This window comes from Salvelinus alpinus, chromosome 6 (genome assembly GCF_045679555.1).
Source record: "Salvelinus alpinus chromosome 6, SLU_Salpinus.1, whole genome shotgun sequence".
Taxonomy (NCBI): Eukaryota; Metazoa; Chordata; class Actinopteri; order Salmoniformes; family Salmonidae; genus Salvelinus; species Salvelinus alpinus.
The window spans coordinates 75,972,764-75,993,684 of record NC_092091.1 but is presented as its reverse complement, the minus strand read 5'-3'; the positions used below and the strand labels follow the sequence as shown (position 1 = coordinate 75,993,684).

The following is a 20,921-nucleotide window of genomic DNA, read 5'->3' as shown; positions in this document are numbered from 1 at the left end:
GTGCAAACACGGTCAAAGTAGACGGTGATATAACAGCCGATATAGCCCAGCTTAAGAAAGTATGTCCACCCAAGAGTTAGTACCGGAGTGGATGCACCTGTTGAACTGCAGGTTGGGACTGCAGGTGCGTCGCTCGGGAGACACCATTTGGGTGGCCTCACATGTAAGACATGAGGACCTGGCTAAGGTGGGTGTTATGGTGGCTGCCAACACTCGAGTGTTGTGGCATAAGAGTATGTGCCAGGACCCTGCGGGGTTAGGTTATATGAACACAGCACCTTGTGATGTCTGTGGAGAAGCCACAGGAGAGGTCCAGTATGAGGGACCCTGCAAATATGAGCATTAGACAAATAGCCACGGGAAATGACGGTGGTGAAGAAGGGGGACGACAAAGAGTTGGTCGAATCCTATGGTGTAGGAAATGCAGTAGGGAGGTATTCCCGGACTGCATGTTAGGTGCACAGGTGGTCACAGGACACTGGGATCCTCATAAGTGTGTGTGTGCATGGACACACAGAGGGGTGCTGAGAGCGAAAGATTGCATGGAATGTAGGCACCAGCAAATTAAAGGAAAAACAGAACTACTAAAAGGGAGTTTACTCACCCCAGTAAGAATGGAAGATCCCCTATGGCCAGTAGAGCAGGGGACATTTCAACAAGGAGGGGGAAAGAGCACTTATCAGAGTAGTGAACACTGGTTGGAAGAGAGAAAAATAGAACCAGTATCCCTCACGGGATATGGAATCCAACCAGGAGATCCAACTTGTTGGATGTTGGTGGATGGGAAATTCTCAAAATGGAATCCCAGGGAGTACCTCAGTCAACTGCTGCTAAACAGGCGTGACTGGGATCAGGACGATAGTTATGATATAGATAACAATCATGAGAGGAATAATCATCATGGGAGGATGAGAAGGTGCTGGTGGGAAGGCACAAGTAGACCAGTTAGGGAGCTACACTGGGGAAGGCTAATGAGAAGAGAGAAAACAGTGTGCTGTGTTACCAGGCTCATGGAAGTGGAAGACACTGAGCCAGTGCAAGGAGACAAAAGGAAGAGGTACATGGTCAAGTTGGGGTGGCAGTTGTATATTGCCCAAGACCCAAAAACTAAGTTGGACTGCGTATATTCCTGCCATATGCTGGTGGACAGGAAGGCAGTTCCTGGAGAGGGAAGGGGTTTCATTTCTGAAACTGCCCCTCCTGAGCCACACGGGAAACTGAGACAATTTATAAACCTATTAAAAAGAAAGACAACCGCTGCCATGCAAGACCCTGGAAAGGGTACGTCAGGGCAAAGGGACACAGGCCATATTAGGTCATAGTGCCAAGCGCTATAGTATCTGGATTAACCCTAGGGGCTATTTATGAGCAACAAGAAAAATAAGTATTAAAAGGCCTAGAAATAGAACAAGAGAGATGCCAGAGTAGCATCCCCACTTATAGAGCCTTTACTAAAAGATGGGGAATACCAGTACAGTGCACCCCAATAAATAGGACAGATTGCCCAGGATATCCATCGGTAAAATGAAAACAAAAATGGAATAATACCAACTGGAACGATACCTGGAACGAGAATAGCAACCTAGTGGTACTATGGAAATCAATAACTAACAACACCCTGCAAGGATGGCTAGTAAATACAACCCAAGGAGCGGTGTTAGTTAATCAAACCTGTGAAAATGGCCAATATATTAACTCTTATAAAGGGGGCCAATGGAAAGGGCAACTGGGAGATAGTAGCAACATAACAGAGATCAAATGTATTTATGATCAAGCTACTCATGGTCAGCCATGGACGAAGGTGGAGTGCAGCAGCCCTAAGACTGCAATAAACCCCAAGACCTGACCTCTGACATTAAAAACTCTGTCTATTACCATGACACCCCGAGCACAGCCGCCTCAGAAAATAACATGAGCAGTGTGACTAATTTAACCTTTTGTCAATAGGGGGAGCTGTTAGCATTATTTTTTTTTTTACATTTCCAAATTAAACTGCCTCGTACTCAATTCTTGATCGTACAATATGCATATTATTGTTATTATTGGATAGAAAACAGTCTATAGTTTCTATAGGAGTTGAAATTTTGTCTCTGAGTGGTACAGAACAATTTCTACAGCACTTTTCATGACAGGGTTCAGATTTCAGAAATTTTTACCTCTGATCTGGGGTCTGTTTATAAGGCCACAGTGAATGCTATGAAGAAACCGACACTACCTACGTCTTCCTCTGGGTGTCTGTACGTCATCACGTTTTCAATGAAGTCTATGGGACGTTCACAGCCATTATAAATGACAAAAATGTACAGAGACCCCTCTTTCTCAACGTGCGCCTCAAGCGTGAAGGCCATCGGACCTGCCTCGTTCCAAATCGTTTTCTAACCAGCAGTATTTCTCCGGTCATGTTTTCAGTCGTTATAGTTGTTAAAAACATCATAATGTAGTGAATTTTAACCGTTTTATATCAATTTATATCCGTTTAGTGCGATTTTGAGGAATTTCTTTGTCGTGCACTCTGAAAGTTTGGACACGCTTTAGGGTGTCGGTCGTTGGTGATGGACATTTCGAAGGACAGAGGACATCTATCGACCAAAAGACGTTTATAACATAGAAAGGATACATTGCCCAAGAATATGATGGAAGATCAGCTCAAAGTAAGCAATATTTAATATGATAAACCGTGTTTCTGTCGAAATATTTTAAACGCATACATCGCCATTTTGTTTGGTATAGCTTCACTTGGCCAACCCTGTATTGAAAAGTAAGGATAATTTTAAAAATGTAAATCAGCGGTTGCATTAAGAACTAATTTGTCTTTCGATTCCTGTCAACCCTGTATTTTTTAGTCAAGTATATGATTAGCTTTTAATTAAACTAGATCACTCTGATAGATGACGTCAGACATATTGAGGCTTGATTTCCTAGTATTTTCATTGTGTAACCACGGTTTTGTATGGCTAAATATGCACCTTTTCGAACAAACTGTATATGTATGTTGTAAAATGATGTTACAGGAGTGTCATCGGAAGAATTCTGAGAAGGTTAGTGAAAAAATTAATATCTTTTGGCGGTGGTTACGTTATAGCGCTCTTTGGCTGGAATCGATGCTCTGGTAACGTTGGAACATGTAGTATGCTAACTTATCGATTTATTGTGTTTTCGCTGAAAAACGCTTAGAAAATCTGAAATATGGTCTGAAATCACAAGAACTGGGTCTTTCCATTGCTATGCTTTGTCTATTTTTATGAAATGTTTTATGATGAGTAAATTGGTCATACACGTTGCTCTATCTAGTAATTCTAGTGGATTTGTGATGGTCGGTGCAATTGTAAACTGTGATTTCTACCTGAAATATGCACTTTTTTCTAACAAAAACTATCCTATACCATGAATATGTTATCAGACTGTCATCTGATGGGTTTTTTTATAGGTTATTGGCTATCAATATCTTAGTTGAGCCGAATTGGTGATAGCACCTGAAGGAGTAAGAAACTGATGGAGTTAGAATAGTGGTGTATTTTGCTAACGTGTTTAGCTAATAGATTTACATATTTTGTCTTCCCTGTAAAACATTTTAAAAATCTGAAATGGTGGCTTTATTCACAAGATCTGTATCTTTCATCTGGTGTCTTGGACTTGTGATTTAATGATATTTAGATGCTACTATCTACTTCTGAAGCTATGCTATCTATGCTAATCAGTGTGTGGGGGGTGGGGGGTGCTCCCGGATCCGGGTTTCTGAGGCAGTAAAAGTTAACCACACCGACTGCAAGCACAACAGTAACCACAAGTGCTTCAAGACACAGTAGCACAGGAAACAGGCCTAGTGCGAGTACCTCAACTGACAGATCAGCGGAGGCACAAAAACAAACACAGGAAATCATAGAGACATTGAACGTGTTATGTGTTAAAGGCAGCGGGACCAAAGCGAAACATAGAATACGAAGAAACGTGAACCATAAGGCACGGAGCTCAGGAAACCCTGAGACTAAATGGCTGACAGATGTAGTCCTGTATTTGCACCCAGGTAATACCTCTTCGTGGGACAACAGAATGTTAGGAGGGAGCAATGGCATTATTTTATCGTATGCAAGAAATAGAACTTATAACTACCCAGGATTCATTAGCGGCCCTATGGATAGGTTCCACAGAATGGAGTATGGAGTGTGGGGATATGATATCCTCCACTCCGCAAGAGCCGGAGAAAAACCAATAAAATATGCTACCACAGGGTGGGTATGTCTTACGACCCATAATAATTCAAACCCGGGAATGGCCTACCCGAGGTCAACCCCATGGACCACTCTAGACCTTCGAAGTTTGCAGGAAAACTATCAACCTAGTTTAGAGATGGCGCAGGAAATGTGTGCTGAAGCTCCCCTATGGAACTGGGGACAAGAACCAAACAATATGTTCCATAGGAAAAAAGGGAAAACAGCACAACAATATTATGACCAATGGGTTAAACCCCCAGCAAATAAGACAGAAGCCTGGGCAAGATATCATTGTATTTCAGCCCATGGCATTCTAAAAGAGTCAGGGATCCCCCACTTTCATAGATGGTCAGGAGGGCATTATCCCTCACCCGGAATGTTGGGAGTAGCTCCAGCATTCGCAGGAAGAAACGAGGAAGCGAACCAACGACTGGTAGATTGGGCAAACATGAGGGGCGCGTGCACCTCTAGAAAGTTAGTTGGGGGAACCATTATGAGGAAAATCAGAGCACAAGATAGAATGGAACATGTGCATCAGTTTGGGTACAGAATCCCACCGATAGGCAAAGTGCACGAGGATTCGTTCATTTGGATGTATGGGTTAACCCTACAAAAATCTAATATCACCGCAGGCAAAATGAGTAGAAAGGCCATAAAAGTGAACGAAACCGTAATTAGAGAAAATAAAGCTAGCAATACAGGCCCAGAAAGGGGTAGAGGGGCAATCAAAGGAACCGGTTTTCCTTATAGAAGAAAGTAAGGAAGAACATGGAGGGGGAACAGGTTTGAAGATAAGGAGACTAAGAAGGTATACTCCAAGGCATAGACAGGGTAATCAGAGATCAAGAAAAGAAAGGAAAGAAAGAGAGAAAGAGAAAGGGAGGCAGTTAGTGAAAGGATGGTTTGGACATAACTCAAAAGTCAATGGCCCTTGCGGGCTACTGGACGCAGGAGTTAGAAGACAGACAGCACTTGGGCCAGCCTGGCGTCCTATCTGGGTGCTAGAGGCATCAGAGGAAAGATAAGGTAAAACCAGACAAGGAGATGGATCAGATCATAAGGGCAAGGGACCTAACTGGTCCAAAATTGGAGAGCTTACTAGCGGGAGATCTGAGAAGGGAGCTGACATACATCGGGGATGAACTTATAGGTATGGTAAACCCCAAGAGTAGGAAGGGCAAGAAGAAGGCCAAGAAAGGCAGGCGACAATAACAAAATGGTCTAACCCATCTTCCCTGAATTATAGGAATTAGAAGATTCAGAGGAGGAACAGATGTATGAGGAAACAAAAATCCTAGGAGGATGGTGTATGGCTAGGTGGAGACATTCGTTAAACATTGGCAGATAATGGATAGGCCTGACTTACATGACTGTTGCGAGGGGCATATGTTGTGTTGGGAGGATACCAGAGAACTAGACTTATGTGGAGGGTGTGCATTCAGTGTGAAAGGAACTTTGCACGGAAGGCTAAATTGGAGAGGAAGAGATTTGGAGTGTATGTTTAGGTTGTTTAGAGGAAGCCAGAGATTGGCCAAAAATGAGGATAATGGTAAAAAGAGGAATGGCCTGGGAAATGACCCAAGACGGAGAAGAGGCAAAGTTGAGGGTTGTGTATAATGGTAAAGAAATAGAATGGGACCGGAAAACAGGAAGGATAGGGTTATCAGGGCTAAACAATATATATTACACAGGATGGAACCAGGACCAGGGGAGGATGGAATCGTCGGTGCGCCCGTTGTTCTAGCATAACCACAGGAGAAATTACTAGAGACACAAGATATGGGAATAGGTTAGATAAATATTATTGTAAGGCTTGCTTTTGTAGTGCAGCATGAAATAGGCATAGGTACTGCACATATGCTGAAAATGAAACAGAGGACTGGCCCAAAGATGGGTCATATGCAAACATTATTTTGAACGGCAGATTAACCGCTAAGTCATTAACAAATGATGGTCAGTACCTCAAGAGTAGATATTTTTTGAGGATGGAAGATGGAAAGGATGTTAGCTATGGCGTAGTACAGCGAATAGATGTTAGGGATACGCTATAAAGGAGTGTTCAGATCATGGAGGGGGTGTGACAAAAGCCAAAAAGGATCTGCCCACTCCATCAAGAAGTGAGGACAACAACACAGGGCATCCATGGGACCTCATGGAACCATGGACTACACCGGCAGAAACTGGACAACAGGGGGAAGCAGAAGAGATACCCATCATAGACTTCTCACTGCTGACTCTGGACACACCACCTCCAGTGGAAGAAACAACCAGCTGGTATCATCAAGTAGAATCAGCCAGCAGCAACACAGAAGCAGCAATGTGGGCAGCAGTGTTGCATGACCTAGATTTGGAACAGGAAGCTTGAGTTATAGCTGTGGAGCACTAACTGAGGTCTAAAATTGAGCGAAATAGTCTAAGGTTTAGACAGAGGCCCAGCACCTTGGAAACCCCCCTGTAAAAAAAAGGTATATAAAGAGAACAGAGATCATGAGAGAACTATGATTACTCACTGACATATGAGACAGACTTCATATGGAGAATCATCATAGGTACATTTACTATTGCACTATACTCCTTTTGTTGGACTAGTACAATATTTGAGAATCGGATATTTTTGCCTAAGTACTTTATTGGGTCACTATCTGCCTGGTTGAACTTTGTGAAGCCAAGACTGCGTCACTGAAACACAGGGGTCTAGACACCCCTTGATCACAGACAAAGCGGCGACCACACAGTGAGACATCAGGTACAGAAGTGATTAGCAATACAAGGAAACAGCCAAATACCAGTTCCAATATATTGAGTCTATACACAGGGTTGGAAGTGAATAGTATTAAAATATTGGAATTCGGAATGTAGTATTATTGCTGTGAGAATACCAATTACAGGAAAGTGACCAAGGGGCTGAGCATTTAAGGTAATTGAACTATTTTACTATTTAGTAAATATTGTTAGAAGTGTTAACGCATTTAAGGATTTGCAACATTACTGGCATAGCATAACGCATTTAGGATTGATTGAGCATTATTGATGTATTAGAACTGTATAACCATTTAACTGTAATATCATGTGTAAGACAAAAAACAGAGTGACTGAATAAAAGCTGGAAACTTTGACAACTAGGCCAGGATAGCTATCCGGAGAGAAAACGCCTTTGACACTCTCGCTAAACGGAAAGTGACCTTGGCTATAGGTTAAAGTGATAGCACTAAAGAATAATTCATTGTGTGGACAATAATATATCTTTGGAAAAGTCAAACATATAACAATACTAGTTTCCAAGTGACTACTAGCTGACGAGCATAATAACTAACAGAAGTTTAGTTATTAGGTATTGGTATACAAGAGAGGAAGAGACGAGTTAAGGGAATATAGGAGGAATCTATAAACATAAAGTAATAAAGTACTCATCTATCCAAGGCCTCACCCCAGACCGGGGAAATAAGGGAGTGACAACGTGAATGAAGGAACAAACCCAACTCACGCGAAGGGCCAGTGTGAATAAATAGAAGGGTTGGTAGGGCCGCACGGCTAGGCCCTTGTTACACCGAAGTAACTAAAATCCTAAAGTACTCTGCCTAGCCAGAGGACGGGATAGAGGCTTTTGCTGCAGGCGACGGGCAAAAGTCAGCACCGTGACAGTACTTAAAGTTTTGTCGAGCGATCGATAAACTTACACAAACGCTTGGATTGCTTTCGCTGTAAAGCATAATTTCAGAATCTGACACGACAGGTGGATTAACAAAAGGCTAAGCTGTGTTTTCCTATATTGCACTTGTGATTTCATGAATATAAATATTTTTAGTTATATTTATTGAATGTAGCGCTATGCTGTTCAGCGGTTCTTGATGACACTTATCCCGTTCACGGGATTGCAGCCATAACAGGATAACTCCTTACACTGATGTCACACACTTCTGAATAACTCCTTACACTGATGTCACACACTCCTGAATAACTCCTTACACTGATGTCACACACTTCTGAATAACTCCTTACACTGATGTCACACACTCCTGAATAACTCCTTACACTGATGTCACACACTTCTGAATATCTCCTTACACTGATGTCACACACTTCTGAATAACTCTTCACACTGAAGTCACACACTTCTGAATAACTCTTCACACTGACGTAACACACAGACAGTATAGAAAGACAAAAGGCCCCTCCCTATATGTCACCAGGTCATTGGTGATGTATGTGATGAAATAGGTGGCTGGCCACAGAGTACAAGCCATAACGTGACCTCAGTTTGAAGGTTGGGGTGTCAAAGCGTCAGTAATGCTATATGATCTAGATGTGAATCTAGATCACGCCCTGACCTTATTATTTTCTATGGTTGGTTAGGTCAGGGTGTGACTCGGGTGGGAAAGTCTATGTTTTCTATTTCTTTGTTTTTGGCCGTGTGTGTTTCCCAATCAGAGGCAGCTGTCTATCATTGTCTCTGTTTGGGGATCATACATAAGTTGTCATTTTCTTTTTGGGTTTTGTGGGATCTTGTTTTCTGTTTAGTGTTTCTGCCTGACAGAACTGTGCACTTTCGTTTTCACGTTTGTTATTTTGTTTGAGTGTTTTTGAATATTAAAATCATGAACACTTTGCACGCTGCGTCTTGGTCTACTCTTCATTCAACAAACGAGAGACGTAACTGGGTCACATTTTTTATCTACTAAAATATATGATTACTTCAATTATAACCTGAATCAAATGTTTAAAACATATGCACGGTGGGAAACTAAAGTGGTTGGGAAGTCATGTGGTGGAAAGTGATGAGTTGATTTGACAGTTTCAGTTAAAACAATGTCACTTACAGTAAGGCACAGGGACAGACACAGGGCAGAGGTAATGATATCACAATAACCTGGGTAGTATTAACAAAGACCTGTTAGACAGAAAACACAGTATGTTGTTGGAAATGTCTGAGCCAATCTATACTGAGCCCTCCTGAAGAGTCTTACCAGTCAACGCCACGTGAAAAGTTACCTATTCACTGTTGCAAGAGAGGACACTTCTGGCTGAGGAGTAGGTTTCACACATCCACATGTGCTACACATGCGCACACATACACACACGCGCACAAACACACACACACACACACACACACACACACACACACACACACACACACACACACACACACACACACACACACACACACACACACACACACACACACACACACACACACACACACATACACATACACATACACACACACACATTACTGGACAGTGACTACAACCTGACTGAGGAGAGAGACCAGCTACAGACCAGTTACTGTAATACAGTATGTTGTAATTTTAACATTAAGGACATCTAGTTGTTAAAGAACTAATGAATCACTATGGTATGGAGTAACATCTAGTTGTTAAAGGACTAATGAATCACTATGGTATGGAGTGACATCTAGTTGTTAAAGGACTAATGAATCACTATGGTATGGAGTAACATCTAGTTGTTAAAGGACTAATGAATCACTATGGTATGGAGTAACATCTAGATGTTAAAGGACTAATGAATCACTATGATATGGAGTAACATCTAGTTGTTAAAGAACTAATGAATCACTATGATATGGAGTAACATCTAGATGTTAAAGGACTAATGAATCACTATGGTGTGGAGTGACATTAAAACTTCTTAAGACTAGGGGGCGGTATTTTTTCGTTTTTGGCTAAAAAAACGTACCCATTTGAAACTGCCTATTTCTCAGCCCCCGAAACTAGAATATGCATATAATTGTCAGATTAGGATAGAAAACACTATAAAGTTTCCAAAACTGTCTTAATATTGTCTGTGAGTTAAACAGAACTGATATTGCAGGCGAAAACCGGAGGAAAATCCAATCAGGAAGTCCCTCTTTTTTGAAACCTCTCTGTTCTTATGCATGCCTAATGTGCATTTAAAGGGATATCAACCAGCTTCTTTTTTCTATGGCTTCCCTAAGATGTCATCAGTCATTAGACGAAGTTTCAGGCTTTTATTTTGAAAAATGAGCGTGAAAGATCACATTGCGTAAGTGGATAAGTGGGGGCTCTCAGAGTGAGTTGTGCACAACAGAGAAAGGCGGCCATTGTTTCTCCCGGTCCGATTGAAAAAACAACACTCCCAGTTTATATATTATCGAATATACGTATATTTGAAAAACATCCTGAGGATTGATTATAAAAAACATTTGACATGTTTCTGTGGACATTACGGATATTTCGAATTTTCGTATGCGTTTTCGTGACCGCTCTTTCCGGTGGATTTCAGAGCATAACGCACCAAACGAACAGAGGTATTTGGATATAAAAGTAATATTTATCGAACAAAAATAACATTTGTTGTGTAACTGGGAGTCTCGTGAGTGGAACCACCCGAAGATTATCAAAGGTAAGCGATTAATTTGATTGCTTTTCTTACTTTCGTGACCAAGCTAACCAAGCTAATATAAGGCTAAGCTAATGTAGCATAGAAAGCTACACTCACAAAAGCTTGGATATCTTTCGCTGTAAAATATATTTTCAAAATCTGACACGATAGGTGGATTAACAACAAGCGAAACTGTGTTTTGGTATATTTCACTTGTGATTGCATGATTATAAATATTTTTAGTAATATTATTAGACTGAATGAGGCTGTCGTTTTTTTCTTCATGAAGCACAACCCAAATGGCGTTTTTTTCTGATAAAAATAATATTTATCGGAAAAAAAAGAAGATTTGTTGTGAAACTGGGAGTCTCGTGAGTGGAAACGTCTGAAGATTATCTAAGGTAAGCGATGAATTTGATTGTTTTTCACACTTTCGTGACTATGCTAATTTGGGGTTAGCTGATGTAGCATTGAAAACTACACTCACAAAAGCTTGGATTTCTTTCGCTGTAAAATATATTTTCAAAATCTGACACAATAGGTGGATTAACAACAAGTTAATTAATAACCTGTTGAGGATAGGGGGCGCTATTTACAATTTGGGGGAAAATCGTTCCCAATTTAAACGGCCTCGTACTCAATTCTTGCTCGTACAATATGCATATTATTATTACTATTGGATAGAAAACACTCTCTAGTTTCTAAAACCGTTTGAATTTTGTCTGTGGGTAAAACAGAACTCATTTGACAGCAGACTTTCTGACCAGGAAGTGGAAAGTCTGAATTCGATGCTCTGTTTAAGCACCTGCCTATAAATGGGCATGATACGTATGACTATACGTGCACATCATACACATTCCCCTAGATGTCAAGAGGAAGTGAGAGGAGAAAGGAGTTGATTATCTTGGCCTGAGATGGAATGAACCCTCTTGGAATGACGTGTCCTCCATTTTTTGTTTTCTGCAAGGCGCGTGGAGGGACCTGTAATTGCCTTCTGAAAAGCTGTCTTTACAGGCGAATACGATCTCCGGCTTTGATTTTATTTGATACATGTCACAATATCATCGTAAAGTATGTTTTTTCAATATAGTTTTATTAGATAATTGACATTTTTTCGGGACGTTAGGCGTGTTGCGTTGTCTGTGTTTATTGACGATGGGGAGTTTCGTGCCACTTGGCGAGTGCGCTTGCTAACTCAAGAGGGACAAAGGACATTCTAAAACCAAACAACGATTGTTCCCGACAAAGGACCTCTTGTACAACATTCTGATGGAAGCTCATAAAAAGTAGGACTCATTTTATGATTCTATTTCATATATCTGTCGAACTGTGTACTATTAGTTTTGCGCTCAGGTTTTGGTCACTATCTCGCCATAACGTAAGCCTTATGTCGTAAAGAAGTTATTTTTAGAATTCTAACACTGCGATTGCATTAAGAACTAGTGTATCTATCATTTCCTATACAACATGTATTTTTTTGTAATGTTTATGAATAGTTATTTGGTCAGAATAGGTGAGAGTCTAATAGAAATATCCGCACATTCTGGGAAAAAGATGCTACGTTAGCACAGTGTGTAACCACTGATTTCAGCTCTAAATATGCACATTTTCGAACAAAACATAAGTGTATGTATAACCTGATGTTATAGGACTGTCATCTGATGGAGCTTATCAAGGTTAGTCAAAAATTATATATCTTTTGCTGGTTTGTTACGATTGCTAACGTGCCTATTGCTATCGCTAACGTGCCTTGATGAATGAATGCGGTAGTGTGGTAGGCTATTGTAGTAAGCTAATATAATGCTATATTGTGTTTTCGCTGTAAAACACAGTCCAGTACCACCAGTGCCTGCACCACGCACCAGGCTTCCAGTGCGTCTCCAGAGCCATGTTCCTCTAGCCCTGAGGTGCGTGTCTCCAGCCCGGTACCACCAGTCCCGTCACCACGCACCAAGCCTCCTGTGCGTCTCCAGAGCCCTGTACGCACTGTTCCTTCTCCCCGCACTCGCCCTGAGGTGCGTGTCTCCAGTCCGGTACCACCAGTTCCGGCACCACGCACCAGGCCTATAGTGCGCTTCGAGAGTCCAGTGTGCCCTGTTCCTTCTCCCCGCACTCGCCCTGAGGTGCGTGTCCTCAGCCCGGTACCACCAGTCCCGGCACCACGCACCAGGCCTATAGTGCGCTTCGAGAGTCCAGTGTGCCCTGTTCCTTCTCCCCGTACTCGCCCTGATGTGCGTGCCCTCAGCCCGGTACCACCAGTGCCGGTACCACGCACCAGGCCTATAGTACGCATTGAGAGTCCAGTGTGCCCTGTTGCTGCTCCCCGCACTAGCCTGAAGGTGGGTGTCCTTAGCCCGGTACCTCCAGTTCCGGCACCACGCACCAGGCATAATGTGCTGTCTGTCTGCCAAGCGCCGTCAGAGCTGCCCGTCTGTCCCGAGCCGTCAGAGCTGCCCGTCTGTCCCGAGCCGTCAGAGCCGCCCGTCTGTACTGAGCCTTCAAAGCCGCCCGTCTGTACTGAGCCTGCAAATCCGCCCGTCTGTACTGAGCCTTCAGAGCCGTCCGCCAGACAGGAGCCGCTAGAGCCGTCCGCCAGACAGGAACCGCTAGAGCCGTCCGCCAGACAGGAACCGCTAGAGCCGTCCGCCAGACAGGATCAGCCAGAGCCTTCCGCCAGACAGGATCAGCCAGAGCCTTCCGCCAGACAGGATCAGCCAGAGCCTTCCGCCAGACAGGATCAGCCAGAGCCTTCCGCCAGACAGGATCAGCCAGAGCCGTCAGCCAGCCATGATCCGCCAGAGCCGTCAGCCAGCCAGGATCTGCCAGAGCCATCCAGCCAGGATCCGCCAGAGCCGTCAAGCCAGGATCCTCCAGAGCCGTCCAGCCAGGATCCGCCAGAGCCGTCCAGCCAGGATCCGCCAGAGCTGTCCAGCCAGGATCCGCCAGGGCCGTCCAGCCAGGATCCGCCAGAGCCCGCACTAGCTCCCCGCACTAGCCTGAAGGTGGGTGTCCTTAGCCCGGTACCTCCAGTTCCGGCACCACGCACCAGGCATAATGTGCTGTCTGTCTGCCAAGCGCCGTCAGAGCTGCCCGTCTGTCCCGAGCCGTCAGAGCTGCCCGTCTGTCCCGAGCCGTCAGAGCCGCCCGTCTGTACTGAGCCTTCAAAGCCGCCCGTCTGTACTGAGCCTGCAAATCCGCCCGTCTGTACTGAGCCTTCAGAGCCGTCCGCCAGACAGGAGCCGCTAGAGCCGTCCGCCAGACAGGAACCGCTAGAGCCGTCCGCCAGACAGGAACCGCTAGAGCCGTCCGCCAGACAGGATCAGCCAGAGCCTTCCGCCAGACAGGATCAGCCAGAGCCTTCCGCCAGACAGGATCAGCCAGAGCCTTCCGCCAGACAGGATCAGCCAGAGCCTTCCGCCAGACAGGATCAGCCAGAGCCGTCAGCCAGCCATGATCCGCCAGAGCCGTCAGCCAGCCAGGATCTGCCAGAGCCATCCAGCCAGGATCCGCCAGAGCCGTCAAGCCAGGATCCTCCAGAGCCGTCCAGCCAGGATCCGCCAGAGCCGTCCAGCCAGGATCCGCCAGAGCTGTCCAGCCAGGATCCGCCAGGGCCGTCCAGCCAGGATCCGCCAGAGCCAGCCAGCCAGGATCCGCCAGAGCCAGCCAGCCAGGATCCGCCAGAGCCAGCCAGCCAGGATCCGCCAGCCAGCCAGGATCCGTCCCTCAGTCCGGAGCTGCCCCTCATTCCGGAGATGCCCCTCATTCCGGTGTTGCCCCTCATTCCGGTGTTGCCCCTCATTCCGGTGCTGCCCCTTAGTCCGGTGCTGCCCCTTAATCTAGTGGGGTTAATTTGGAGGGTGGTCATTTTGAGGAGGCTACGAAAGCGGGTAGTGACTATGGTGGGGTGGGGACCACGACCAGCGCCAGAGCCGCCACCGTGGACAGACGCCCACCCAGACCCTCCCCTAGACTTTATGCTGGTGCGCCCGGATTTCGCACCTTAAGGGGGGGGGGGGTTATGTCACGTTCCTGACCTTATTTTTCCTTTGTTTAACTTTGTTTAGTTGGTCAGGACGTGAGCTGGGTGGGTAGTCTATGTTTTGTGTTTCTATGTTGGGGTTAATGGTTTGCCTGATATGGTTCTCAATTACAGGCAGGTGTTTGACGTTTCCTCTGATTGTGAACCATATTAAGGTAGGGTGTTCTCACTGTTTGTTTGTGGGTGGTTGTCTCCTGTGTCCGTATATGTTACCACACGGGACTGTATCGTTTGTTTGTAGTCTGTACCTGTTCGTGCGTTCTTCGTTACATGTAAGTTCACATGTTTTCGGTCAGTCTACGTAGTTTGTTATTTTGTTAAATATTCAAGTGTTATTTCGTGTTTCGTCGTTTGTTTAAATAAATCATTATGTCATATAACTATCACGCTGCACATTGGTCCTCTGATCCTTCTCGCCTCTCCTCGTCTGAGGAGGAGGACGAAGTAGACGAGCGTTACAGTAAGGAGTTATTCAGAAGTGTCGTTATCTTTCTCAGAATTTTAAAAGGGACGTGTTTTTGTATGCTCTCAGTAATGTTCCGCATTCTGTGTGTGTGTCCAACTGCAGGTCACACGGTTTTATGAAACAATTTTATTTTTAAACTAAGCATAAGCCTATGGCAATGTTGCTAATAAAAATAATGATGAAGCATTTTACAGAGTAGTGGTATTGCAGACACGCCCATGGGCTTTTCTCAATTATCCCTTCCTTGATTCCTCCTTATTTCCTCTCGCTCTCTTCGCTTCTTTCTCAAAACGCATTGGATAATATTGTCCAATGGGAAGACCCGTGGACGTTTTCCTCTAGTAGGGAGGAGATGGGATTAGAAGAGACAGGAGGAGACGAGAGGAGACAGAAGGAAAGGAGACAGGAGGAGAGGTGAGGAGATATGAGGAGAGGAGACAGGAAACAGAAGGAGAGGAGACAGGAAACATGAGGAGAGGAGACAAGAAACGGGAGGAGAGGAGACAGGAAACGGGAGGAGAGGAGACAGGAAACGGGAGGAGAGGAGACAGGAAACGGGAGGAGAGGAGACAGGAAACAGGAGGAGAGGAGACAGGAAACAGGAGGAGAGGAGACAGGAAACAGGAGTCGACGAGACAGGAAACAGGAGGAGAGGAGTTGGGAGAAAGTAGCCTTAGTGTCAGAGAGAGACAGAGGAGGAAGAAGAAAATTAAGAGAATGAGGAAGAGAGAAAAAATAAGACAAATAATTGTTGTGTTTAGATTTAAAGGAGAGTATGTAGACATACTGTACTCTGTATTTCACACAGAGTGAGTCTATGCAACTTATTATGTGTCAAGGTTAAGCACATTTTTACTCCTGAATGTATTTAGGCTTGTCATAACAAAGGGGTTGAATACTTTCTGACTCGAGACATTTCAGCTTTAAATCTTTTATTATTTTGTAAAATAATTGAAAAACATATTTCCACTTTGACACTATGAGTTATTGTTTGTAGGACAGTGACAATAAAATCTCAATTTAATCCATTTAAAAATTCAGCGTTTAAACAACAAAATGTGGAAAAAGGCTAGGCTGTGAATACTGTCTGAAGTCCTGTAGCTGGTATCATGACTTTCAACATGACAATCAACATCATAACTAATAGAGAGAGAGAACTATTTCACAGATCCCGTAATGGTTAGTTGAACACGGATAGTCATGCCATTTTCCTTGGTCTGATGAACTGTGAGAGAACAACGCACAGTTCTCCCCTACATCACCATTAGGCTGTCCACTCCCCCAATACCTGCAGTAGAAACAACAGAGTTAGACTGACCCCTCTCTCAGAACCTAGAGTATGAACAACACAGAGTTAGACTGACCACTCTCTCAGAACCCAGAGTATGAACAACACAGAGTTAGACTGACCACTCTCAGAACCTAGAGTATGAACAACACAGAGTTAGACTGACCACTCTCTCAGAACCTAGAGTATGAACAACACAGAGTTAGACTGACCACTCTCTCAGAACCTAGAGTATGAACAACACAGAGTTAGACTGACCACTCTCTCAGAACCTAGAGTATGAACAACACAGAGTTAGACTGACCACTCTCTCAGAACCTAGAGTATGAACAACACAGTTACACTGACCACTCTCTAAGAACCTAGAGTATGAACAACACAGAGTTAGACTGACCACTCTCTCAGAACCTAGAGTATGAACAACACAGAGTTAGACTGACCTCTCTCTCAGAACTTAGAGTATGAACAACACAGAGTTAGACTGACCACTCTCTCAGAACCTAGAGTATGAACAACACAGAGTTAGACTGACCACTCTCTCAGAACCTAGAGTATGAACAACACAGAGTTAGACTGACCTCTCTCTCAGAACCTAGAGTATGAACAACACAGAGTTAGACTGACCACTCTCTCAGAACCTAGAGTATGAACAACACAGAGTTAGACTGACCACTCTCTCAGAACCTAGAGTATGAACAACACAGAGTTAGACTGACCACTCTCTCAGAACTTAGAGGATGAACAACACAGAGTTAGACTGGCCACTCTCTCAGAACCTAGAGTATGAACAACACAGAGTTAGACTGACCACTCTCTCAGAACCTAGAGTATGAACAACACAGAGTTAGACTGGTCACTCTCTCAGAACCTAGAGTATGAACAACACAGTGTTAGACTGACCTCTCTCTCAGAACCTAGAGTATGAACAACACAGAGTTAGACTGACCTCTCTCTCAGAACCTAGAGTATGAACAACACAGAGTTAGACTGACCTCTCTCTCAGAACCTAGAGTATGAACAACACAGAGTTAGACTGACCACTCTCTCAGAACCTAGAGTATGAACAACACAGAGTTAGACTGACCTCTCTCTCAGAACCTAGAGTATGAACAACACACAGAATCAGTCCTACCCCTTCCACTGTGGTCAGTGTTATTAGAGCAGTAGTCTCTTACCTTGTGGTCAGTGCGGTGCCGTCCACCCATTTCCAAGTCCCCTCAGTAACAGAGTCAGTCAGACCAATCCAGAAACTATTGTTGAATTTGAAGAGAAACTCCTGTTGGTGAGAAAGATACTGATATTGTCAACTACTATAGACTACATGTGTTAAATACTGGAAGATACATTACTGACCAAGGCATGTTTGATCATACCCCCCCCCCCTGCCATATATCTCTCTCTCACCTGTTCCTTATCACTGTTTACAATCACCAGGTCTGCTCCTCTCCCCCGACAGTCTTGTCTGCTCTCCTCCCAGGTTTTAGCCTCAGTAAACAGGAAGTAACAACTGGATTCAAACTGCTGCCAGCCTTCAGGACAGGTTTGTTCTACAAGACAGAAACATGAATTCTCATCTTATTATTCTGCACCTATTATTGTAGAATACAAACACACGTTTACAGCATATCAGATATGTGATGTTATGATCATTTATCAGGTGAACTCACTCAGATTAGAGAACTTTCTCATGAGATCATCTTTCTCTTTCTGTAGTTGGTCTCTCTCTTTAGTCAGGGTGTTACTACTGGTCTGTAGCTGGTCTCTCTCTTTAGTCAGCTTGTTATAACTGGTCTGTAGCTGGTCTCTCTCTTTAGTCAGGGTGTTGTAACTGGTCTGTAGCTGGTCTCTCTCTTTAGTCAGGTTGTTGTAACTGGTCTGTAGCTGGTCTCTCTCTGTTGAGTCGTGATGACCAATGACTCCATCTGTAAAAGGGAAAAGTTAATCAAACATGTAACTACCACACAATTGATGATTAAGTATGATTAAGTAGGCTACTTAAGTCTCAGTGACAACATACTAAACTTACAGTAGACAGACAGGCCTATGATCCCAGCCAGTAGGACAACACCCAGACACACTGCAGCAACTCCAGAGGGTCTCTTCCACCACTGAACATGTACTGAATAACAAATGATAAAAGTATGATATTTGGTAATGTGTTTTACTGTATCATCCAGGATTGGTACAAATAAATGCAATACAATTGTATTTGTCACATGCGCCGTATCCAACAGGTGTTTTAAGAAAAATACAAAAAAAAGAAAATAATTCAAGTAACAATTAAAGAGCAGCTGTAAAATACCAATAGCAAGGCTATAAACAAGGGTTACCGGTACAGAGTCAGTGTGCGGGAGCACAGGTGTCGAGGTAATTGAGGTAATATGTACATGTAGGTAGAGTTATTAAAGTGACTATGCATAGATAATAAAAAGAGTAGCAGAAGGGTAAAGGGGGGGCAATGCAAATAGTTTGGGTAGCCATTTGATTAGATGTTCAGGAGTCTTATGGCTTGGGAGTAGAAACTGTTTATAAGCCTCTTTGACCTAAACTTAAGTGCTCTGGTACTGCTTGCCATGTGGTAACAGAGAGAACAGTCTATCACTAGAGTGGCTGGAGTATTTGACAATGTTTAGGGCCTTCCTCTGACACCGCCTGGTATAGAGGTCCTGATTGGCAGGAAGTTTGGCCCAGTGATGTACTGGGCTGTACGCACTACCCTTTGTAGTGCGTTGCGGTTGGAGGCTGAGCAGTTGCCCTACCAGGCAGTGATGCAACCAGTCAGGCTGCTCTCGATGGTGTAGCTGTAGAACCTTTTGAGGATCTGAGGACCCATGCCAAATCCTTTCAGTCTGTTGTGCCCTCTTTTCAGGTTTTGTTGTGCCCTCTTCATGGCCGTCTTGGTGTGCTTGGACCATGTCAGTTTGTTGGTATTGTGAGCACCAAATAACTTGAAACTCTCAACCTGCACCACTGCCCCGTCGATGAGAATGGGGGCGTGCTCGGTCCTCGTTTTCTTGTGGTCCACGATCTTCTCCTTTGTCTTGATCACGTTGAGGGAGAGGTTGTTGTCCTTGCCCCACACGCCCAGGTCTCTTACCTCCTCCTTATAGGCTGTCTAGTCATTGTCGGTGATCAGGCCTACCACTGTTGTGTCATCGGCAAACTTAGTGATGGTGTTGGAGTCGTGCCTGGCCATGCAGTCATGAGTGAACAGGGAGTACAGGAGGGGACTGAGCACCCACCCCTGAGGGGCCCCCGTGTTGAGGATCAGCGTGGCGGATGTGTTGTTACCTACCCTTACCACCTGGGGGCGGCCCGTCAGGAAGTCCAGGATCCAGTTGCAGAGGGAGGTGTTTTGTCCCAGGGTCCTTAGCTTAGAGATGAGCTTTGAGGGTACTATGGTGTTGAACGCTGATCTGTAGTCAATGAATAGCATTCTCACATAGGTGTTCCTTTTGTCCAGATGTGAAAGGGCAAGGTGGAGTGCAATAGAGATTGCATCATCTGGATCTTTTTTGGGCGGTATGCAAATTGGAGTAGGTCTAGGGTTTCTGGGACAATGGTGTTGATGTGAGCCATGACCAGCCTTTCACTAACTGTTGCTACGGGTCGGTAGTCATTTTGGCAGGTTACCTTAGTGTTCTTAGGCACAGGGACTATGGTGGTCTGCTTGAAACATGTTGGTATTACAGACTCAGACAGGGAGAGGTTGAAAATGTCAGCGGAGACACTTGCCAGTTGGTCAGTGCATGCTCAGAGTACATATCCTGGTAATCCGTCTCGCCCTGCGCCCTTGTGAATGTTGACCTGTTTAAAGGTCTTACTAACATCGGCAATGGAGAGCGTGATCACACAGTCTATGATGCTACAAAGCTATATTACTACATGGAAATCTCACCTGTTTAATGTGTGCGTGCATGTGTGTGTGTGTGTGCGTGCGTGTGTGTGCGTAATCTTACCTGAAGCAACAACTCCATCTCTTGGACTGGGTTTGAAGGCTCCTACGTTGGAATATAATTGGCCATCAATGTCTGTGTTCTTCATTGCATCAGGCTCATCGTCTTCAAATCCATCTGAGTTTTCATAGACTCCCTCTGACATCTTAACACACTTGTGGTCAAATACAGTAACTTCTACTTCTTACCTCAACTCTAATATACGTCTGTAGCTGTGTCTTCTCCCTGCACTGTCCTGCGTCTGTGTGACTTTAGGTAGTGAAACTCTTTATCAGTCAACAACAGTGAAGGGGAAATTGTGAAATTAGCACAACCCTGGCCACCACGTGACTCCCACCAGCCTTAGTGTGATAATATAATACATGATGTGACTCCCACCAGTCTTAGTTTGATAATATAATACATGATGTGACTCGCACCAGTCTTATTGTGAAAATATAATACATGATATGACTCGCACCAGTCTTAGTTTGATAATATAATACATGATGTGACTCCCACCAGCCTTAGTGTGATAATAGAATACATGATATGACTCCCAGCAGTCTTATTGTGATAATATAATACATGATATGACTCCCACCAGCCTTAGTGTGATAAT

At 44.2% G+C, this 20,921-nt stretch overlaps 1 protein-coding gene across 2 annotated transcripts; it reads right to left on the bottom strand.

The window, feature by feature from the left end:
• Nucleotides 1-15,991: 15,991 nt before the first annotated feature.
• LOC139579377 (CD209 antigen-like protein C) lies at nt 15,992-20,560 on the bottom strand. Of its 2 annotated transcripts, XM_071407953.1 has the most exons (6): nt 20,324-20,560; nt 18,391-18,483; nt 18,032-18,286; nt 17,769-17,911; nt 17,540-17,640; nt 15,992-16,364 (listed from the first exon to the last, which is right to left on the bottom strand). In XM_071407953.1, exons 1-6 carry the CDS (start codon nt 20,463-20,465, stop codon nt 16,217-16,219), a joined length of 882 nt encoding a protein of 293 aa, XP_071264054.1. In that variant the 5' UTR covers nt 20,466-20,560; the 3' UTR covers nt 15,992-16,216. The 2 variants fall into 2 exon arrangements, with proteins under 2 accessions (XP_071264054.1, XP_071264055.1); XM_071407954.1 differs by lacking the exon at nt 18,391-18,483.
• Between the last annotated feature and the right edge of the window lie 361 nt (nt 20,561-20,921).